The 24,619-nt window shown below is 45.0% G+C and overlaps 1 protein-coding gene across 2 annotated transcripts in view; it reads left to right on the forward strand.

Annotated features, from left to right (window-relative positions):
* The first annotated feature begins 3,678 nt into the window (after positions 1–3,678).
* Positions 3,679–24,619, forward strand: part of LOC143933774 (cell adhesion molecule CEACAM1-like) — a 43,656-nt gene continuing 22,715 nt past the window's right edge. For both annotated transcript variants that reach the window (XM_077456778.1, XM_077456779.1), the window contains exons 1-4: positions 3,679–3,933; positions 4,483–4,836; positions 7,142–7,396; positions 15,856–16,104. In XM_077456778.1, the coding sequence (XP_077312904.1) occupies positions 3,888–3,933; positions 4,483–4,836; positions 7,142–7,396; positions 15,856–16,104 (904 nt within the window). In that variant the 5' untranslated portion in view covers positions 3,679–3,887. The remainder of the gene's footprint in view (positions 3,934–4,482; positions 4,837–7,141; positions 7,397–15,855; positions 16,105–24,619) is intronic.

Here is a 24,619-nt window from a genome sequence, read left to right on the forward strand (position 1 = left end):
CCACAATTGTGATGCACCACAGAGGAAATGGTGAGACATGGATTGCCTGCCCCTTTAGCAAACTGGGACAAGCTAGGTGAAAGAATACAAATCGATCAGCCCTGACACTACAAACTGCAGCCACACCATGTGAGCCCATCATTACAAGGTAAGGCAAACAAATGACGCAGAGAATATAACTATACTAATAACTAATTAAATCAACAAAAATGGTTGAAAGTATACGATGCCTTTAACTTTGCATAAACATAACATTTAAAAAAGGGCTAAGCCCTTGTACACACGGTCGGAGATTCCGACAACCAAATCCGTCGAATTTTGTCCGTCAGATTTTGTCCGATACTCCGACGGAAACAGTCTGATGTAGACCACACACAGTCGGAATATCCGACAAAACGGTCCGATCGGACACATTCCGTCGGAATCTCCGATCGTGTGTACAAGGGCTAAGAGTTTCAATTTCTTTTAGGAAGATATCTTTCTGTGAGTTCTGTTCCCACACTTTGACATATTGGTACTGCTGCCAAAACTGTGGTGCCACTGGCCGAATAGATGTGTCTAATTACAAAACTTGTGTTCATTGGTTGCTGCTAAGTAGAACCAATTAGGAACCTAGGATTATGTGGGGGCCCACTGAACCACAGTGCAGTGAAATCATTTTTTTATTTTTTCAGACACCTTTTTTCTCCTGATCCATTTTGCAAGTTTCATCACCATGAATTGCTTATTCACCCAATGGTGCCCATATGGATGTACACTCACCAAAAAACCATGACCTCTTAAACTAAAAAAAAGGTCTAAAATTACCTGGGTTGGTGAGTATCTTTCAGGATCTTCCACCTGTTGGTCCTAAGCAATTTTCCTCCTCTCTATCATACTACAGTGTAATCAAAAAATTATGTAATAAAGGTATTATGGTGGCAAGGAGGGGAGTTGCTCAGGACTGCTAACAGGTGGAAGAAGATCCTGAAGGAGACACACTAACTAAAATGGTCTAAAATTGCCTGGGTTGCTGAGCCTCCTTCAGGATCTTCTTCCACCTGCTGGCGGTCCTAAGCAACTCTCCTTCTCTCCACCATAATACCTTTAATACATCATTTTCTCATTACATTACACTGTATTATGGTGGAGAGGAGGAGAGTTGCTTAGGACCGCCAGCAGGTGGAAGAAGATCCTGAAGGAGACTCACCAACCCAGGAGATTTTAGACCTTTTGTTTAGTTAAAGAGGCCATGGATATTTGTTAAAATTTAAATCCATATGGGCACTATCGGGTGGATAAGCAATTGATGGTGATGGTTCACAACAGTGTCTCATGTTGAACAAAAAATTTAAAGATTTAGTAGATTTATTATGAACTTTATTTCTAAGGACTTTTTACATCGTCACAAATTAAACTGTATAGTCTATTGCACTATATTTTCTAATAGTATTACAGTATATTTTAAATTTGTGTCCCTTCCCATTTTTAATTGATTTACAGTGTAGGTAATTCCTACTCTATTGGGGAGCAGCTTATTTGGGTTTTTCATACTAGTTTAATCACCTTTAGCAAGCGTTTTTAGTAGTTGTGTAAGGTTATTTTTTAACACCTTTTGCACTGAATGTCACCTGCACCACTGCCTGATAAAACCCAGAATTGCTGACGCACCGCGCCACATTGCATTATATTTGCATAGCATGCATTAGATATTTGAATAGTACTTGTAGTGCTTGAAAAGTGATCTCAACATAGTCATCACATTAGCACTCCCACAATTGTGATGCACCACAGAGGAAATGGTGAGACATGGATTGCCCGCTCCTTTAGCAAACTGGGTGAAAGAATACATGGACACAGAAATCGATCAGCCCTAATACTACAAACTGCAGCCACAAAATGTGAGCCCATCATTACAAGGTAAGGCAAACAAACGACACAGAGAATATGGCTTTTTTTCTCAGGGGCAGGAACTCACCATCTCTGTCCAACTCTCCGCCCCAACCACACCCAAACCCCACCCTCAGACACACCTTCATTAGAGGAAAGATTTACAGCGGCCTCAAAAAATTGTAATGCGTTAAGGCTTAGAAATGTGTATCACATAAGGAAAATTCCCCAAAATCCCTCCCCCCAGCTCTCCTCTCATCACAAATCCCCGCCTAGCTCTCCTCTCATCACAAATCTCCCCAGCTCCCCTCTCTGTACAAATCCCCCCAGCTCACCTCTCATCACAAATAACCCCCAGATCTCCTCTCATTACAAATCACCCCCAGCTCTACTCTCATCACAAATCCCCCCCAATCTCCTCTCATCACAAATAACCTCCAGATCTCCTCTCATTACAAATCACCCCCAGCTCTCCTCTCATCACAAATCCCCTCCGATCTCCTCTCATCACAAATCCCCCCAGCTCCCCTCTCTGTACAAATCCCCCCAGCTCACCTCTCATCACAAATAACCCCCAGGTCTCCTCTCATTACAAATCACCCCCAGGTCTCCTCTCATCACAAATCCCCCCCAATCTCCTCTCATCACAAATCCCCCCCAGCTCTCCTCTCATCACAAATCCCCCCCCAGCTCTCCTCTCATCACAAATAACCCCAGTTTTCCTCTCATCAGAAATCACCCCAGCTCTTCTCTCATCACAAATCCCCTCCTAGATCTTCTCTCATCACAAATAACCCCCAGCTCCCCTCTCTGCACAAATCCCCCCAGCTCACCTCTCATCACAAATCCCCCCAGATTTCCTCTCAATACAAATCACCCCCAGCCCTCGTCTCATCACAAATCCCCCCCCCCGATCTCCTCTCATCACAAATCCCCCCCAGCTCTTCTCTCATCACAAATCACCACAGATTTCCTCTCATCAGAAATCACCCCCAGCTCTTCTCTCATCACAAATAACCCCTCTGCTAAACACACACAAACTTTAACTCCACATATTCCCCCTCCCCCATACACTTCCACAGTGCCCTCCTCTCTGAACGAACTCAGTCTCTGCAAAGTTCTCACTTGTTTTCACAGGGACAGGTCCCTAACCTCTTCTTCCATCACCGCTCTCCCTGGTTTGTGCAGGCTTTTTTTTTTCTGCACAGTGCAGTGGACTGGAGAGCTCCCCCTACTGTAGCAGGGAGCTGAGAAGGTGTTTCAGGCTTCCTCGGCTCCATGCTACAAAGGCTGAGTAGCGGTGGCAAGCAGGGATGGAAGCTTCCTCACTGCAGCAGCTGAAGGTTGGGACATGGGACCTCTCAGTGATCAAGGGCAGCAGTCCTGATTGTGCAGTGCTAGCACAGAGAAGCCAGTAGAGGTAGTGCGCTGTGCAAAAAACTTCCTCTAATGACTTCAGTATTAAATGACAGGCTGGAGAGGAGAGGAGAGAGCTGCCAGGGGTCCCAGAACGCAGTTCCTGTGAGTTCCGGTTGAAAAAAAGCCCCGCTAATACCTAATTAAATCAACAAAAATGGTTGAAAGTGTACAATGCCTTTAACGTTGCATAAACATAATATTTAAAAAAGGGATATAAGTTCTAATTTTTTTAGGAAAATATCTTCCCGTGACTTCTGTCTCCACACTTTGGCATATTGGTACTGCTGCCTCTGAAGAACATGGGAACCTTTTAAATGGTTTGAGTAAGAACCCACCGTGTGCAGAGTAACAGCAGATTGTGAAATAATTCATTACTTCCTTCATTGTACCTCCCACAGCTTATACGGAGAGTCATCCTGGCATAGGTGAAAAACACTGGAGACAAAGCACATACCATCTGAGATTTACAAATATAAGCTATCCCAAACTTCATTAAAGGAATCTAAAGTGACACAGAGGATTGCCAGGAACAGAGATGCCACGGTCAACGTGAAGGAGATCTCTTTAGTTTATGTATCCAAGTTTGTGAACTAAAGAAAATGATCACCAAGCAACATTCCTTTGACTCTAGTGTTATTGTGTCAGGTAAGTGCCAACTGACAAAAAGCTACTAATGACATATGATTGTATGGGCAGGCACATTCCAAATTTTATACCTAAAGATTGGTATCAATGCTGCTGGGCATTACTTGGTTGCCCGTATAACATTGATGAAAGGTTTAGGTGTCACTCATTATGCCTACCTGGCTGCTAGGTAAATCTCCCAGTCTTACTGGTTTGTGGATGGCATGCTGCTTACCCAGTATAAGGGCAATGGAGGAGGAGAAAAAGTGTGTGCTTGAGAGGGTGGGGAAGGAGAGACACAGTACAGAGGGGCTGCTAAAGGAAGGGGGGAGAAATAGGAGGGCTATAGGTGAAAGAGAAGAATTAAATGGGGGTTCTAGAGGCTAAGGAGAGTCGCAGTACAGGGAATTACTAATGGGAAAATAAAATCAAATCTGGGAAAATGGCTACAAATTGGTCACTGGGTAAATTCCCCAGTGTATCTTTGATAAATAGACCCCATGGATTGACATTTTTATACATTTTAAACATATGATCACTGATCTTCTTATATGTCACTTTCTCTTGCAGTTCTCCTCTGTGTGATAGTAAATGTGTCCAGTGGAATGACGAGTATTCAGCTGACCCCTCAGTATCCGGTCATCCAGGGATCTGTCACCCTAAATGTTGCTTGGATTACTGGGAGAGTTCAGCGTTTTATTTGGTATAAAGGACCAAACACCAATCCAGAATATCAAATCCTTAGATATATCAGGAGTAGTACCGCCCAAATGATTCCTGGACCTCTGTTCAAAAGCAAGATGGCAGCTTTCTCCAATGGATCACTGCAGATCTCCAACCTAAATATAACTGATGAGGGGCACTACACAGTGAGGATACAAACAAACAATCAAAGTGATATATCGGTGTACTTGACAATTTTTGGTGAGTATTACATCAGAAAATTGTCACAGATTTACCCTTTAAATGTACAGTTTTTCACCTTGTTTGAAAGCAAAGGACAAAGCATGACAAGCAACTAATCTGGACAAGATTAGAGCCCCATTTACAAAACTAGATTTTTCTATATGGGTGGTACAGTGGTGTAGTGGATAGCATTTTCACCTAGCAGTAAAAAAGGGTCACTGGTTCAAATCCCAACCACAACCACAACACTAGCTGCCTGGAGTTTGCATGTTCTCCCTGTGCTTGTATGGGTTTACTCCAGTTTCTTCCCATACTCTAAAGACATGCTGGTAGGTTAATTGGTTCCTGTCTAAATTGTCCCCAGTATGTGTGTGTATGAATGTGAGTTAGGGACCTTAGCTTGTAAGTAGATGTAATGCCGCGTACACACGAGCGGACTTTTTGACATCAAAGGTCCGACGGAACAATTCCTGCAGACCATTCGATCGTGTGTGGGCTGCAGCGGACTTTAGATTTGTAAAAATCCAACAGACTTTAGAAATGGAACATGTTTCAAATTTTTCCGCCGGAACTCCACCGGACCCAGTTCCTACCGAGAAATCCGCTCGTGTGTATGCTAGTCCGACGGACAAAAACCGACGCTAGGGCAGCTATTGGCTACTGGCTATGAACTTCCTTATTCTAGTCCAGTCGTACGTCATCACGTTCAAATCCGTCGGCCTTTGGTGTGATTGTGTGTGGCCAAGTCCGTTCATTCGGAAAGTCCGTCAGAACTCTGTAAGAACTCCATCGAAAGTCTGTCGGACCTAGTCCCTCGAAAAGTCCGGTCGTGTGTATGGGGCATTAAGCTATGCATAAATTGACAGCACTATATAATTACCTGAAATAATAATTTCTATCACCACTAAGGGTATAAGCTTTATTCACACCATCCCCCACAAAAAAAAACATGCTAGCTGGCTCATGTTGGTACTTTTGCTATGGGGACATTTTAGGTTGAGCTAGGAGCTTATCCAGTCATAAATCTCTCATGCTTGTGACATCAAGACTATTAAAGCGGAAGTAAACCCTGATGGGCTTACTTCCTCTTTCATTCCCCGCAAAGGCAAAGCATAATGGACTACTATGCATCGCATAGTAGTCCATTATGTGTCACTTACCTGACACAGGAGCCAGCGAAGTCACCACTGTCCCCTGTAGTCCGGCGCATCCATCTTCTCGGTGGGGTCTCGCAGCTCCGCCGCTGTCATTCGGTGAAGCCGCGATGACGTGACTCCGGCGCATGCGCACGGGAGCCGACACAAGCGGCATCTTCGTCATTGACGATGCCGCACTCAGTGCGCCTGCGCGCCGCTGTCTACGGCGCATGCGCCGTAGACAGCGGTGTCTGTCTTCGGGCAAATATAGGTTTAGGAGATATTTCTTGGACCTACAGGTAAGCCTTAATCTAGGCTTACATGTAGGTCAAAGTGGTTTGTAAGGGTTTACAACCACTTTAAGTAATGGGAAGATAGACAAAATATCTTCACAAATACAAGTGTTTGTTGTCTAAGTGGAATGATTAAAGTAAATGCATGTCTTTGCAAAGGTAAAACTGTACAACTGAACAATTTCCAGCAATCAAAATTTAAATTATTCAACATTAGTATGTTATTAAAATAGTGGAGATTGGGGATAGCAACCTTTTCCACATTAGGTGTCATCGTGCATTAAATGCTCAGTGTGCCAGTGCATCATAGCTATATACTATCTTTAAAAATGTTGCACTGATAGCTTTACTGTGAATGCCAAATTAAACACAATTGTTTTTATTATATTGCCCAGAGAAATAAATTCAAAATTAAAACCTACAAAGCCATTTACAACTCTTCCCCCATGTACATCACCAAAATTGTCTCCAAATATCACCCAAACTGTCCTCTCCGCTTCTAAGTCCTCCTACTCTCTGGCTCCCATCTCCAGGACTTCTCCCATCCTCTGGAACTCTACCTCAATCTGTCTGGCTATCTCCTACCCTGGCCAACTTTTAAGGGATCCCTGAAAACCCATCTCTTCAGGGAAACCTATCATGCATCCAACTAATGACCGAACTTTTAACTCTTCCTTCAGCTCATTCCCCACAGTATTTACACAGTTGTACCACTTGCCCAACCCTTTTATATTGTAAGTTCTTATGAGCAGGACCCTCTTAATCCTCTTGTATTGTATTGTATTGTAACCATACTGTCTCCCTTTAGAAAGTAACAAAACCTGTTTATATTTACTGTATTAGAATGACTATAATGTGACTCCTATTAACTATTTCCATTTTCTTCCTCTGCAGACATGGTTATTAAACCAACAATTACAGCCTCTACCTCCCTTCCGAAAGAAAATGATACTGTTACGCTCACCTGTACCTCTACTAATGCAGAGAGGATAGTATGGAGCAGGATCCCTTTTGGAGCCACCTTGTCCCCAAATAATAGGACTATCTCTTTCCCGAGGATAAACCGTATCAATTCTGGGGACTATCAGTGTGAGGCTGAGAACCCTGTCAGTAAGAGGACCAGTGATCCCTACACATTGACCGTAACTTGTAAGTAACTAATACAATGGTGTTGTCCACTATATAAAAACAGAAATTGTACTAGTTCTCCTTTTCAAAGGCCAGTTGCTGTGTTGGGTTATATAAGAGTCTGCCACATAATTCATTTTTCTTAGATGGAAATAAAAGCATGCCTATTCCTTAGGGAACTGGTGATCAATTCAGCATCTCGGTTTGGCAGTGAGCAGAAAGTGTTCTAATTCTTTGGGTTCTGCACCTATAGGCAAGTTAGGTTGCTGATTTTCCAGACTGCTCAGGCAGGAAGGGGTTGAACCTTCCTTTGCTCTTTCACAAGCAATTTCTGGGCTCTGTCCTCCACCTTATGCTGTAAATAAAAAGAGGGATGGCTTTGCTTAGAGGGCTTTTCTGCCGGCAGCCTGCATGGTAAGAATCAAGAGGCCAAGCAAGAGGATGTAGTCGCCAGCAACACCTGGACTGCAGTAAAGAAATCTTCCTGATCAAGGATTTTACCTTCCCATAGGTAATTGTCCTTAAGAAGCACTCACCGGGTAGCCTGGGTTTAGTTAGACAGGAGTGAACTGCATTGTATTGTATTATATTATATCACTTATCACATATCACTGTATTTTCCGCGTTGTCCAGTGTAGCGATACCCCGTAGAAGCTGTTTAAGTTAGTTCAGTCTGTTACTCTGCCTCTGAACCCTAATAACAGCGTCAGCCCCCTCTGGCACACCTGACAATAGTGTAAGTGCAATGACCAATGAAAAACACACACGTTACGGATAAAACACAGAAATTGTCTTTACTGCAATATTTCTGTTGAAGAATAATAGATAGTAACAGTATAGTAAAATAAAGTAATTAACTGGAGAGCAATAACTGAGATTAAGAGCAATATAACTCCTAATCCTATATTCAAGCTGCTCTCAGGGGATTCCAAATCTAAGAATGTCCCTAAAAGCAGAGGCACACTTAAATGTCAAATAAAGCACAATATGACACTTTAAATGGGATTGGTTACCTTTACTCAGGTTGGCTCTATGAGTCCAGGCAGGAGGAGAGCAGAGGAATGACCCCCTTTATGTCAGGTCTCTCTCCTCTGTCCCCTGACACCACAGACCCAACTTTAAACACTTTATTCATGTCAACAATTAATGACTTAACTTCCTAGATAAACTGTCACACACACCCAATGCATTTAAAGAGCCCTGAATATGTGTGTATGGATCCATATGGCAATAATAGCTTCAGTCCCTTTGAAGAAAACATAAGATTTGGTGTCTTCAGCTAGCCACTTTCATTGGTGCATTTAAACTCCTGGTCAGCAGGGCCAAACAACACAACTGGCCCAGATTATCAAGCAAGCAGGATCTTTCTCAGCAAAGTGAGAGGCCAATGATGTCTGTATACAGTGTCCCAGAAATGTATAGCCTTATCCTTTATCCCTGTGGCACTACCAGTGTCAGCAAGATGACTACCAGCAATGATGTCCGTATACAGTGTTCATTTAACTTCTTCTGTTGTGCAATGTCCCTGTTTCCTGCATATGGGCAAAAAGCCCCCTCACCCAATCCTGCGATCAAGGCCCAAATGAACGTTCTGGAACAGGCAGGCTCTCCTGGTGACCTGACTGGTCACCTCACACTGAATGCTTCACCGTCGGTGCAGGTGATCCCCATCTCTCACGCTGAATCTCCCGACTGGCAGTGAGGCCTGAATCGCATAGGGAGATCACCTGATAGACAGCATCTCTCCTTCACGTCTGATCCCTTTCCCGGCCTCATGCTGACTGAGAACCTCCTCAGAAAATTAAAATGGAGTCTTTTCTATCCTGCTCACAGAGAATGCTGGTCTTGGTAGTTCCTGTCACTATAGACTCTGTGCTGGGACTTCATATTCCAGTAATTGCTCCTAAAATTGGCTCTCCTCCTCCTGCCAATAGGGAGGAGAGGGAGGGGGAAATGAAACATCTCATAGCTGCAGACACTCTGAACTTTTTCCCTGTCAGCTATTTATGTTAATGTAAGTCTTTGGCTGCAGCACCCGCTACACCAGTAAAGCCTGTTCCACGCTTTTATGCCTGGTCTGAAGTTATAGGTATATGGCGTATCTATTTTTAACAGGGCCTGTAAAGTACATGTGGGGTGAAGAGTAAGGAATGGAAGGCTACCAACAAAGGAGTTGGAATATAGTTGCTACAGGTAACCATGGACTGACAGGAATGTAACAGCAGCCAGACAGCAAGGAGTGGTACCAGGCATGAGTAACAGGCCCTCCGGTAGTGAGGGGCTCCCTTCCTAGCATCCAGCTTCCCTAAGCAACCGGGACCGAAGCGGCCATCCGGTGACCTCATGGACCTAGCCGCATGAAACGGGAGAGTTGAAGCAGTTAATTAAAGTGGTTGTTAACCCACCAATTACATTTTTCATAATCCTCTTTGTTTATTACTCTAATGGCCCCCTGTGACTGTGCTTTATGAAAATAATGCTGTATATACCTTGTTTATTGAGAGCTGATTGACCCGCCATTTCTCTCCTCTCTCTTCCCGACACATGCAGTGGACGGGCCCGAGGATCCTTCGCTGATGTCAGTCAGGTGGAGAGGAGGAGAGAGGCAGCCCCGCCTGCTGAATGTGTCAGGAAGAGAAAGGAGAGAAGTGGCGTGTCAATCAGCGCTCAATAAACAAGGTATATACAGCATTATTTTCAGAAAGCACAGTCAGGGGGGACATTACAGTAATAAATAGAGTGGATTATAGTAAAAAAAAAACATACATTTCAGCAGCAGGACTGTGGGAGGGTGGAGTGGATACAGAGCTGTCAGGCGGGGGGAGCACAATGGAGACACAGAGCAGGCTTTGGCTGACAGAGGTACAACTGATGACACCGGTGTCAGATCTCTGTAGCCACAGTACAAGTGATTTAGCACAGAGAGGGGAGGGTAGAAACTGGCAGGATCAGCCAGGTATTACAGGTGATAGAGGCGGCCAAATGACACAGCACAAGCACTGTGCTGTATAACATGTTTTAAGAGAACAGGATCTTTATTTATATTTTTTGGGGTGCACGAATGAGGTCCACGCTTATTTCATGGTGGGACCCCATTCTGTCACTGGGAGTGAGGTGGCATAAGAAAGCTGGACTGGTGGAGCGGGGCACAGGCTCAACTGTGTCCTCCACTAAGGCTTGATTCATACAGTACCTATGCATTTTTCGTGCTTTTTGCATTTTGCAGATTTGCACTACAGAACTGCTTAATACATTTTGTTTTTTGCATTTGGATGCACTTTAATCTAAGTCCAGTTCTGGGACTGAAACAAAGTGTTCCTCTAACTAAATCTTTCTTTTTTTATTTCTTGTTTTGGACAGATTTGGGGAACAAAAAGGACTTGTCAAATTATTTTTCTGTCTATTTCCTTGTTTGGTAGATTTTCCCACTTTTGTTCCCTATTGCAATGTTGTCACTAGGATGAGAACTGAGGGTAAAACTCTCTAACAGGGACACAATTGTTTTAAAAACACTTCCTTTTAATAGGAAGACCAGAACCTCAGTTACCTTTTCATTGCTGTCTGGCAACTCAAAGCCCAACCTGTTAATTAAAATATAGATAATTACATTGTGTGAAATAAAACTCATCTTTGTTTGCTTTATTTTTTGGATGCTCTGTTTGAGAAGGAAAGTTATATTAGATTTTGGCTACAGTAAGTTAAATTTAATGAGAAAAACTTCCTGTTTCTGAGGTCTGAAGAAAACAAAGCAGCCACAGTATACAGTATCTCACAAAAGTGAGTACACCCCTCATATTTTTGTAAATATTTTATTATATCTTTTCATGTGACAACAATGAAGAAATTGCACTACAATGTAAAGTAGTGGGTGTACAGCTTGTATAACAGTGTACATTTTCTGTCCCCTCTAAATAATTCAACACACAGCCATTAATGTCTAAACCTCTGGCAACAAAAGTAAGTGCACCCCTAAGTAAAAATATCCAAATTGAGCCAAAGTGTCAATATTTTGTGTGGCCACCATTATTTTTCAGCATTGCGTTACTCCTCTTGGGCATGGAGTTCACCAGAGCTTCACAGGTTGCCACTGGAGTCCTCTTCCACCCCTCCATGATGACATCACGGAGGTGGTGGATGCTAGAGACCTTGCGCTCCTCCAATTTTCGTTTGAGGATGCCCCACAGATGTTTAATATGGTTTAGGTCTGGAGAGATGCTTGGCCAGTCCATCACCTTTATCCTCAGCTTCTTTAGCAAGCCAGTGGTCGTCTTGGAGGTGTGTTTGGGGTCGTTATCATGTTGGAATACTGCCCTGTGGCCCAGTCTCCAAAGGGAGGGGATCATGCTCTGCTTTAGTATGTCACAGTACATGTTGGAATTCATGGTTCCCTCAATGAACTGTAGCTACCCAGTGCCAGCAGCACTCATGTAGCCCCAGACCATGACACTCCCACCACCATGCTTGACTGTAGGCAAGACTCTCATTTAAGCCCCATGTCCAAACACTGTCAATCAGGGCTGTAGTGGTGAAGGCTACACGCTCGGAGCTGACTGCTCCTTCTATTGGCCTGCCAATAGTGGTTCATGCTGGTCAATGTGGAGCTTCCTGGTTCCTTGCTCCTGGAGAAACACTGTGATCCATTCCAGCCAGCTGCCCAATCTTTTCCAGCTATCCGGAACAGTGGTGAGAACCGCGGCGCCATGTGGAATGCCAGAGCTGCACTTTACTTTGACAAGCATGCATCATCTATCATCTTGTAAGTGTTTTTAATCTTATCCTATTAAAGTCATAATTTTAATACTACACTCAGGTCGGCGGCTCCCCCTCCCTGTTTTTTCCTTGCATGTCTTGTAGAGTTCTGAAGACACTCTGAAGGATGGCTGCCTTCCTTTTTAACCCTTAATACCCCTTTCTTTTCCAACCACCCAACCTATGGATACATTACCATCCAGCTATTACAACTACAGACTTTTCCCCAGAGGATTACTCCATTTGGAGCGCCAATTAAACACTGACTATTAGTGTTACTTACAACTCTTCTTCCTGCTCTCCTCTTCCTTTCTCTGTTGGGGTCCCCTAAGATTATGTTCTTGGGCCTCTTCTATTTTCAATCTACATCTCCTCCCTGGGTCATCTGATAGCCTCCCATGATCTCTCTGTCAAAATCTATGGCATAACTATCAGCCCATCCCCACATGCCAAGGTCCTAGGTGTACTCCTGGACTCTGAACTCTCCTTTAAGCCTCACGTCCAATAACTGTCAAAATCTTTCTGCCTCAACCCCCACAACATCTTCAAAATATGCCCCTTTCTAACCAGTGACACAACAAAGCTCTTAATTCACTCCATGGTCATCTCTCACCTCAACTACTGCAACTCCCTACTCATTGGATTACTGCTACATAGGCTATCCCCCCTTCTATCATGAATGGAAGGAAAGTGGGGTCCCCCAGGGTTCTGTCCTGGGACCAATCATATTTAATTTATTCATAAACGACCTGGAGGATGAGTTGAACAGTTCAAGCTCTGTATTTGCAGATGATACTAAGCTGATCTTATCTTATGATCAGAGGTTAAACAGGCCGGCCTGGGTTTCTCTTTCGAGATGTATTTGTCAGTATTGCTGCTTAACTTTTTTATCCTTTCAGGTTATGTCCAAGTGGTATTCTTCTGTACATAGGTGTTTAGAATATTCTGTTGCCTTTTGTCTCAACTGACATTTCTTAAGTAGTCATTCGGCTGAGTTTGTGCTGCTATCCCAAACTCAGTTGAACCATTACCTCTTTGTACAACCATACCTTAACTGGTGTATTCCAGTAAATGTTAATAGAATATAAACACACTGAGTGCTTTCTTATTACCTAAAGGTGTTGCAATGATATCTGAACCTAGAGTGTCAGGTGGGTTGGAAGGTTCACATGCAGATGAGCAGGTAAATCCAAGCAGTCCCCTAGAGGGCCGTGCTACATATGTATATAATAAAACATTAGCAAAATGATCATGAAGTATATAATGGAATGCATGAATGTATGTATAAATCAATCTGATGCGATGGTAGGACAGATAATAAGGCCAAGGGGGAATGTGTGCAATACTGCAGATATGTGAAAAGGGATGTCAAAAAGGCAATCCCTAAAAGAAAAAGGTGGGATGTGAAAAAGTGTGAATGTGAAAAACATAGCCAGGCACAATGGAGTGCTCAGTATACTGGGTGAACGATATGTGTACCTGGGTGAGATCAGTAGTCTGTAGCAGCAGAATGAGCTATCCCATGTGAAGTAAAAGAGTGAAATTAAATATCCCAGCCATGTGTGCTCTTGCAATAATATCTCTGCAAGGGCTCCAGCTGGCTCCGCCCCCAACACCATGTATGGGGTGCCAGGACACGCCGCCACTAAAATGCCAGCAGCCGAATGAGCGTGGGCATGCATAGTCTACCCCGAGCCATCCTAGATGACAGGCCACGCCCATATTCAGTGACGCCTCTTCTGCGGACATCGCACGATGGGTGTGGAAGCATGGCGCCATTGTGTTGGTGGCCTCACCCGTCCTTAAGGGCGGGGGCAGCAGGAGGTATGAGTAACCTCCCTTGGTGCACATAGCAGCTCACCACACAAACAGGCCACCACCACCAGCCGTGGGGAACAAAAAAAAGATTGTATCAGCTTTGCCTTAGTTTATGCTACTCTTTCTTGTGTGATCATTTCTGCAATAAATTATTTTATTGTATTTATATTTATCAATTTCATTAAACCAATTGTACACACCTCATATAAAGTCCCAAAGGGCGATACCTATGTTTTTATTTTACTATTAGGGCTGGAGGTGTATCATTGGTGACACCAGACCTTTCTTTTATTAATGTTAATGTAAAAGTTGTCAATTTTATTACAGCATATAAATAGTAGAATGAGTTAAAAAAAAAAACAGAAGCATGCACCAAGAACTATTTACAAGTTCAAAAACATACGTTTACTAATTGTTGTTATGTGGGGCTTTCCTTCAATGGCTCTTCAGTTTTTTGTATACAATTTCACAATAAAGACAATTGCAGTGTTAATTATACACTAACTGCTCTTCTTTCTTCTGTATAGAGTGCAGTAGTTTTGTAGTTTAAAGTGAGGTTAAACCAAAAAATGTAATATACTGTAGCTTACCAATCATTAGATGCATTAGGCTGCATTAGTTTTCCTTTTGCAAGTAAAGGTTGCACGTAAAAGCTGATCATTGAAAGTACCGTTTCAGTGACAATCAACACTCTCAACTGATACATTTGCAGCAGAGTTTGTTTTCTTGAAAAGCAGACTTACTGGCCATATCACCAGGTTAAGAAAATAAAGGAAGGAAAGCCTAATTAGGAAAACCAATGAAGCCTTCACATCTATTGCCGCGTACATACGACCAGACTTTTCAACAGACTTGGTCCAGCGGACAATCCGACGGACTTTGCAGCTGAGGTCGGCTGGACTTTCAAACTAACGGACTTGACCACACAAGATCACTCCAAAAGTCCGACGGATTTGAACCTGTTGACGTAGAATAAGGAAGTTCATAGCCAGTAGCCAAGAGCTGCCCTAGCGTCGGTTTTAGTCCATCGGACTAGCACACAGACGACCACATTTTTCGACCGGACTCGAGTCCATCGGAAAGATTTGAAGCCAGTTTTATTTCTAGGTCCGCCTGACTTTTGGGAAGAAAAAGTCTACTGGAGCCCACACATGATTGAATTGTCCGACAGACTCTGGTCCGCCGGACCAAGTCCGCCAGAAAGTCTGATCGTGTGTACGGGGCATTAGAATTGGTGAGCTTCAATATGTTTGCTTTGGGTTAAATACCCTCTTTAATAATGTTAAAGACGACCTCCAGTCAGATATGATTTTTTGGGATAAAGTGCGGAAGGTTTAGAACCACTTAGTTTTATTGTTTTTTTTTTCTGGGTTCTCAAAGGAGATATTTTCCATCACTAAAAATGAAAAGGACGCTATGAAGAAATATTCACAATCTCTGGAACAAGAACATAGACAGCAATAAAAACAAACTATTCAGAGTGTGTTTGAAGCAATGAAAAAAAAACTTTTGGTGAAAGTGGAGTTCCATTTAAAAAAAAAATCTGTGGCTTCAAAGCCGGGCATGCACTGCGCATGCGTGAGCCGCGCAGCACGCTGTGACTGGCCGGGCAATCATCTGGGATCTGTGACATGTCACAGATGATTGCTGAGAGGGAGGGGGAGGTTAACTTGCTTCCTGCGCTGCGGTGCCCCCCCCCCCCCCAAAAAAAAATTACATGCCAAATGTGGCATGTCAGGGGGTCACCTTCCTTTAAAGCGGAAGTTCCATTTTTGGGTGGAACTCTACTTCAAAGCTGCTTTCAATGTACTCAGAACTCTACGCACATAACCTTGCTTGCCACCAATTGAGTAACCTTTTTTCCCTCTGCTGTTATACTGACACTGGAGTTCTTTTTTATTTTTTTATTGCAGATGGTCCAGAAAATGTGAAAATAATTGGAACGTCCCTCAAAAATTCTGCCATTTTATTAACATGTTCTGCTGATTCTGTCCCACGGCCCACCTACCAGTGGTTTAATGGAAAAAATGTGAGTGCCCTGGAGAATACAGTCCATATAGATGGAGCAAAGTTGGGGAAAAAGTCGATATACACATGTGTGGTCAGCAACACAGTAACCCGGCATACTGCCACGGCATCTTTATATATGGAAGCAGATAACGGTAAGTTCCCAAACATTTTCTGACCAATAAGGTACTATTTAAGTGTTGTAAATAGCTGGCCCTCTTCAAAATGGTATTGGCCAACGCTGTCATGACAAAGCAGAAGGTGCTTGTAAATATATTCACTACTTACATGAGATTCTTTAGTGCCATGAATTTAATGGGGAACTTATTGCTATCAGAGCAGAGTCTCCCAGCACAACAAACATGGCAGAGCACAGTTTTGTTTTTGGGGCTTAGTTAGAATTAATTTGGGTGATAGTTAGGGGGATGCATGTTAACCACTTAAGCCCCGGAACCAATTTGCAGACAAAGGACCAAGCCCCTTTTTGTGATTTGGCACTGCTTCACTTTAACTGACAATTGCACGGTCGTGCGACGTGGCTCCCAAACAAAATTGGCGTCCTTTTTTCCCCACAAACAGAGCTTCCTTTTGGTGGTATTTGATCACCTCTGCGATTTTTATTTTTTGCGATATAAACAAAAATAGAGCCACAATTTTTGAAAAAATATATAAAAAAACATATTTTTTCCTCAGTTTAGGACGATATGTATTCTTCTACATATTTTTGGTTAAAAAAAAATGCAATTAGCGATTATTGATTGGTTTGCGCAAAAGTTATAGCATTTACAAAATAGGGGATCGTTTTTTTTTTTTTTTGTAATTGTTTATTTTAAATTTTCAACATCATACAGAAGAAAATATACATGAGATATGAATATTAACGTATCAAGAATGCAGGTATACTTTGATTACAAGGCACACAAAATCTAAACATATAAAGGCATAGCGATGTGATTAAAGTAGTGATCTTCCACCGTATCTTTAAGGGGGTTATAGACAGAATCTGTAAACAGACTATGTAACATCAAAGAGAGCTTTAAGGAAAAAATAAAAAATAGATTTCAGACCTTCTCTCGGGGACATGTATGTATCCAGGTTTATCTAAGTAGGAGCAATCCTATCAGAACCATATGTAGACTCATCCCATGTTGACCAAATTTTAGAAAATTTCTGCATCTTATCCTCCACTACGGCCGTCAAGTGTTCCATTCTGCGTATGTCAGCTACAGTGGTGATCAATTGCGGAAGTGTAGGTGGAGAGGTGGACAACCATAACCTGGGTATGACCCTTTTAGCAGCCAATAAGATAAAGGACAACAATCTGCGCAAGGCCTTAGAAATACCAGAGAAAGGGAGGCCTAGCAGATAATGCATGGGCGTCAGGGGAATAGGAGTGCCAGCCAGTGTTTCTAACAGATTTTGGACTTGGAGCCAGAACTGGTGGACTAGGGGGCAGTCCCAAAAAATATGGTAGTGAGAGCCGACTTCCCCACCACATCTCCAGCATTGTTTCGAAATTAACCTGTTACGGGCATGTAGAATATCTGGAGTCCTATACCAGTGCATTAGAACTTTGTAAGCAGTTTCCTTGTGGGTCACACATCGAGATATTCTGGAAGTGTGCTCCCATATGTTCCCCCAGTCCACCAGGGAAATATCGTGTTGTAGAATCTGAGACCATTTCCTCATGTAGTGGTGGGTGTTCACGATCATAGGTATGGCGTCATGTAATATCGTGTAAATAGTAGAGATCAGTCTGGGTTCGTAAGGACCCTTAGCACATAGGCTCTCAAAGTCTGTGGGTTTGTCCAGAGTCAGAGAGGGGGACCTGATAGAGAAAAAGTGTCTGATCTGTAAGTATGAATGTAGAAGCCTTTGGGGGATCTGGTGTTGCTTTTGCAAGGTGGGAAAAGTCAATAAATGGCGTGTCGCCGGGTTAACAAAGTGTCGGAGTTGAAAGAGTCCCGCTTGGGTCCATGGTAGCATACGATCATAGGACAGGCTATCTGGGATGTCTGGGTTAAATAGGATATTTAAAAGCGGTGGGCACGGTGAGGATAGGGAAAAGCGGTCATTGCACCTTTTCCAGATATTCAACGTGAACAACATGGGAGCTAGGCATATGTGCCGTAATTGGGGCATATGAAGGGCAGTAGAAGGCCAAAGCATATAGCAAGGATGTACCGGGGCTGTAACACTCATTTCTATTTCTGATCATCTATTTGGGGCCTTCCGGGAGGTCCAGGAGGTAAGAACTCTCAGGTGTGTGGCATAATAGTATTTAATGAAATCTGGGCCTCCGAGCCCCCCCCTATTCCTCCGAGCCAGGACCACTGTCCCCGCTAACCTGTGGGAAGCGTTATTCCAAACAAAACGGAGGCTTCTCCTTTGAAGGGATTTCAACTGTGACATAGGGATAGCCACAGGTAGAGTTTCAAACAAATATAATAACTTAGGGAGGATAGACATTTTAAGGACATTGATTCGGCCCAACAGGGATAGGGGGAGAGATGTCCAGTATGTCAGCAAGCGATTAATTTCTGAGAACAGGGGGGGGGAAATTGGCCTTATATAAAGTATCATAGGAAGCAGTAATGCGAACCCCCAGGTATTTAAGTGAGTGAGGACACCAGTGGTAATTATACTTACTTTGAAGCGAAGATAAGAGGGACGGGGTTATGTTTACAGGTAATGCTTCGGTTTTAGTATCATTAATTTTGAAACCCGAGAGGCTACCAAAAGTGGATAGTAGGTGGTGAAGGTGTGGTAGGGATGTGTGCGGGTGGGTGAGAGTTAGGAGGACATCGTCCGCGAATAAGGATATTTTATATTCCGTGTTGCGGAGGCAGACTCCTTTAATATCTGAACATTCCCGTATAGCCGCAGCTAGGGGTTCCAGACTGAGGATAAAGAGCAATGGCGATAGAGGGCAACCCTGTCTCGTACCGTTGCTAAGGGAAAACGGACGGGACAGATGGGAGGAGAGTTGTACCTGGGAGGTGGGCTTCGAGTATAGGGCTTGGAGGGCGTGAATAAAGGGGCCTGAAAATCCAAAGTGGTTTAGTATCGCAAACATAAATGGCCAGCTAAGGCGGTCAAATGCCTTTTGGGCATCTAAACTGAGTATCAAAGCGGGGTTTTTAGTTTTAGTAAGCAGGTCTATAAGGTCAATTGTGCGGCGGGTATTGTCCCCCGCATGTCTTGTGGGAACGAAACCCACCTGATCTCTATGGATCAACGCTGGCAGCAGTAGAGAGAGCCTGTTCGCTAGAATCTTGGTAAAGATTTTGTAATCAGAGTTCAATAAGGCTATGGGACGATAATTGTCAGGGAGGGAAGGATCCTTATCTGGTTTAGGGATAGTGGTTATGACTGCATGTAGGAACGAGGGGTGTGGTATTGTGCCCTGGAGCAGTGAGGAGAATAGGGTCAGCAGGTGTGGGGACAGGGATTCTAGGAACGTCTTATAATAGGAGTATGGAAGGCCATCTGGTCCTGGGGCCTTATGTGTGGGGAGATGTTTAATTACGTCAACTAGTTCGTCATTGGAGATAGGTTGGTTTAAGGAGGAGCGTTGCTCTGGTGAGAGTTTTGGGAGGTGAATAGATGATAGGAAGGAGTCCAACCTGTCTTGTGGGAACTGATCCTGTGTGCCCGTGTTCAGGCAGTTGTAAAGTTTGTTATAATATTCTCTGAATACTCCGGACATGGTCTGAGGGCAGTGCGTTGGTGTACCGTCTGATTGCATTATATAATCAGGAATGGATAAAAAGGGCCGGGGCTTAAGTTTGTGGACAAGCATCCTATGTGGTTTGTCTGCAAACTCATAGAACTTTCGCTTAGACCATAACATTGATTTTGAAATGTCTTTTGCGTCTTTAGCCTTAATGTGGTTGCGAATAGTAGTCACTGCACGCAAGCGATCCACCGTAGGGGAGCGGAGTAACCGCGCCTCCGCGACCTGCAGCTGGGCCACAAGCTCCACCCTCAGCCTAACAGAGTCCCGCTTCAGACGTGAGCCAGCTGAGATGCATTCCCCCCTAAAAACTGCCTTGTGGGCCTCCCACACAGTAGATATATCTGAAATGGAGCCTACATTGAGATGGAAAAACTCCTCCAATCTCTTGAGCAGTCTATCTTTGGTTTCAGCATGTCGCAATAAAGACTCATTCAGTCTCCAGTGGCAAGTTTTAGGTGATGCGTTATGGAGCGTCACATTGAGAGTGATGGGAGCGTGATCAGACCACGTGATAGGCTCTATTTCAGAAGATACCACATTGGGTAGCAAGGGTGCAGTTATTAGAAAGTGGTCCAGTCGGGAATACAATTTATGTGGGGGGGAGAAAAAGGTGTATTGGCGATGGGTGGGATGTTTCACTCTCCATGCATCAAAGAGATTGTGGGAGCGGATTAGTTTGCGAAAGGAGGTGGACAGTTTAAGAGTTTGGAGGGACGGGGTTTGTTGAGAGAGTGCTAATCTATCCCTACCAGGGGACATACACATGTTGAAATCCCCGCCTATGATTGCGAAAGGCTGAGAGAAGGAGCGCAGCCGATCCAATACTCTAGTGAGGAAGCCAATTTGTCCCGTATTAGGGGCATAAATATTAATTAAGGTAAAGGAGGTGTTCAGGTGAGAACAGTTCAGGAGTATAAACCGACCTTGGGGATCTAGGATCGAAGCAAGGATCCGTATAGGGCATGAACGTTTAATCAAAATGGCTACTCCAGCCTTCCCAGATGGGCTGGAGGCCATAAAAACAGTAGGGTACAGCTTGGAGGCAAATTTAAATGAGCCCTCCGGGCGGAAGTGCGTCTCCTGAACCATTATCACATCAGCCCCTGAGGATTTGAATTCCCGCAGGGCTAGCCAGCGTTTTCTTAAGGAATTCAAGCCCTTAACATTACAGGAAAATATTTTTAGAGCCATAATACATTCATGGAATAATTAGCAGATGATATTGGAATCTGGTACATGTGGTTGGAGTGCTCTGATCTAAGGAGGTCTGGAAGAGGCATATACACATCAGCATTTCCTAGTAACATAAAATTGTATGTCAAGTTTACAACCTGCAGCGACATGTAAGAACCAGGACAGGTCAAAAAAGGACCTGGTAAAAACTTTGAAAAATTGAAAAAAATAACCTGAGTAAAATATAGAGAGACAAAAATGAAGAGACAAAAAACAAAAAACATAAAACATGTATCTTGAAAGCCTGAAGGATATAAAATCTTCAGGGAGCCAAGGCAGAATACCTTGGACCTATAAAGGGACATAACAAACATTTGGAGTGGTAAACTATGTACCGCTCCCGCAAAGAATGATTAACCTCGGACTCTTAACATTTGAACAGTGGTCAGACATACCACCATCGACTGGGAGTACAATACCAGCTGAAGGGGCCCCGCGGGGGGGGGGGGGGAGGAGGCTCGTTGAGCACTACAGAAATGGGAGAGATTTAAAGTTAGGGGGATGTTCCCCGAAGAGTTCCTGAAGAGGTCCGATAGGTTCCTGGAAACCAAGGGTAAGGAGGTGCAATTCGGACAGGCGCCGGAACTTCAGGCAGGTTGTTTAGGCACGTTGGGGCGTTGCGGTGTGGAGAAGCCTCTCTGATGTCTCCGACGAACTGGGGTCCAAATTGCCGTAGGGGCTTGGAGAGGTTTGGGGGCCAGAGCGGGCGGGGGGAGTTGGAGGTCCTCTTCCGGGACAGGTGGGAGGCCCAAATTGCGAATGAAGGCCTCACATTCATGCAATTCTCTGATAGAGTATTGTGTGCCATCTTTGGATGCTGACAGCCGAAAAGGGAAACCCCATCTGTAGGGGATTTGGTGTAGTTGGAGGTGTGCAGTGATTGGTCGGAGGTTGCGCCTTTTGGCCAAGGTGATGGGAGAAAGGTCGCTGAAGATCTGGATCTTAGAGCCTTTGAAATCGATGCGATTTTTATTGCGTGTGGCTGCAGTTAAAGCTTCCTTGCTGTCATAATAGTGGAAACGGACTATAATGTCCCTTGGATTGGATCCAGGAGGAGGTTTAGGGGCCAAAGATCTATGGGCTCTGTCTAGACGCCAATCGATATCTGGTATGTGCGGAGCCAGAGTGACAAACAGATCAAGCAAGTATACCCGCAACTCCTTATCACTGACTGTTTCAGGGACTCCACGAATCCTCACGTTTGAGCGACGTTCTCTATTTTCCAAATCTTCTTGTTGTAGTTGTATTTGGGAGACTGTGTGTTTAAGAAATGCGTTTTCGTCCTCCAATACGTACATGTATTGCACATTCTCATCAAATTTAGATTCCAAAGTGGCAGTACGCTCTCCAAGCTGGTCGATCTCTCCCCTAAGCTCCCGAGCAAGCTTTCCAACCTCTGTAGCTATATTGCGTGTCAAATCCTGTAGGAGTGTCTGTAGTTTCAGGTCCAGGACCGTCACCGTAATTGCTTCGGCAGGATTTGTTTGCTGGGTAGAGCCACCTTTGTGAAGAGAACTAGGTGTGGAGGGCAGGGGGTCGATGGCCTCTAGTGGTTCCGCCAACGTGTGTAAGGCTGGAGATTGCGATCTGTGTAGGTATCGCTCCATGACGTGTGCAGGACGGGAGGTCGATGGCGGGATAAAGCCTTGATATATATTCTTTTGAAAACCAACTTTGCCCATGTAGTATCCGGAGGGGTCCGGGGGGCAGCTGATAATGACCCTGTGTATGTGAGAGCTTATGAAGCGGTGCAGGGTCCCTTAGGAAAGGAGCGGTATATTAAGCCATACTAAGACATGGTGTCAGCGTTGTTAGTCGCCCATGAGTTCTGCTAGTTTGCGCTGATTCCAACAACTGAAATTATGAAAGACTCAGGAGAAGGGGGGTATGTCTCTTTAGGGGCTTGTTGAAGAGGCCGTGTAGGGAGAGCTGACTGGTGAATAGATGACTCCCGTGAACTGACCGTAGCTGTCCGCCTTGATGGTCAAACAATTTCACCCAGATCAGGGGGGGGGGGCTCCTGGAATGGTCCACGGAGACTCCTAGCGGAGATGATGGAGGCCAAGCCAGGTGTAGCCTGGAGAAGGGGCCTTAGCCGGAGCTCTAACCCACTAGGGCGGTAGTCAGGCTGTGGAGAGCCTGAACCCAGGAGGAGGCCGGGTCGGGGAGAGGGCCGTGGAGCCGTGGGGATGGGGAGAGTGTCCAGAACCCAGCAGGGTGAGGCCTGGGGAAAGCAAGGGCCCCCTGGGCTAAGACAGTGCCTCACCTGCAGTCCGTGGAGCTCACAATCACCGCCTCTACTTCAGCTGTCTAGGGATCTTGGAGTGTGGGGGGATGAGATGGCAGCTGTAGTGTCCAGGTTCCAGTAAGTAGGCCCCCTGCCAGGCGCTGGTGCAGGAAGGTGTGGTAACTGGCAGGCTTCACTGGGCCTCGTTAGGCCTCACCAGGCCGCATCCGCGGCAGACAGTCCGGTGATGGAGTCCAGGAAACACTGCACTAATGGGTTACAGGGAGAGTCCAGGCACAAAACAGGGTGCAGATTGGAGAGATGTGGGCCTCAGGAGGGTAGAAGGAGGAACTGGGTGCACCAAGATGGCCGCTGGTGGGGCCTAGAGCTTGTGCAGGACTTAGAGAGGCGTTCGGTCCGACAGCTATCCAGTAGGGGGCAGGCTGTACTGAGATTGGGGACAGTGTCCTCCCTAAAAGGATTTGCGAGACAGCTGCCAGAGGGGGTTTGCAAGAGAGCTGCTGTAGGCCTCGGGTGTACCAAGATGGCCGCCGGGTCTCACCTCTCAGGGTGTAGTGCTGGATCCTCTCCTGACCTCCGACGGGCGATCATCAGTCCCCTGTCCCAGGCGGGGGAGTCCTGTGGGCCCAGTGGTGAGTGGCGCCGTGGGATCCGGCTCGGGATGCGTCCTGAAAGCTGCCGTCCGGAGGTCTCCAGGTGTGGAGTGGGCCGCAAGATGGCGGCGGAGACCGGCCTGTCTCGCCGCCCGCAGCCCCGGGATCAATTTCGGCGTCGGAGCGGCCGAAAATAACGGCTCCGTCCGGAGCTCAGATGTTCCCCCGGCTGGATGTAGGGTCTGGCGGGGCGAGAAAACGCCCGGTGGACAAGGATGGACGAAGATGCTGAGAGGCCTCGGCGGAGCTCAGCAAAGGCACGTCCGTCCACCTCAACTTCCGGTCACGCCCCCTTTAGGGGATCGTTTTATAGCATTTTTATTAATATTTTTTTTTACTAGTAATGGTGGCGATCAGCGATTTTTATTGTGACTGCGAAATTATGGTGGACACATCGGACATTTTTAACAAATTTTTGGAACCATTGTCATTTATACAGCAATCAGTGCTATTTAAATGCACTGATTACTGTGTAAATGACCCTGGCAGTGAAGGAGTTAACCACTAGGGGGCAGTGTAGGTGTTATGTATGACATTATGTGTTTTTTTATTGTAGGGGCGTGGCCTGGCATATGATGTCACTAATTGTCCTTCCCTATAAAAGGGAAGAGGCAATTGGTGACAGCCACACAGGGAAGCACGGGGAGAGGTTTGTTTACACAGACCTCTCCTTGTTCTTCAGCTTTGTGACCTGATCGGCGGACACCGGCGGCGATCGGGTCCGTTGGTCCTGCAGCCACGGTCACGGAGCACAGGACTGGGTCGGGAGCGAGCCAATGGCGGCGCGCTCCCGACCC

Source organism: Lithobates pipiens, unplaced genomic scaffold, assembly GCF_037356315.1.
Source record: "Lithobates pipiens isolate NorthernLeopardFrog02 unplaced genomic scaffold, aLitPip1_a1.2 Scaffold_27, whole genome shotgun sequence".
In the NCBI taxonomy this organism is placed as follows: Eukaryota; Metazoa; Chordata; class Amphibia; order Anura; family Ranidae; genus Lithobates; species Lithobates pipiens.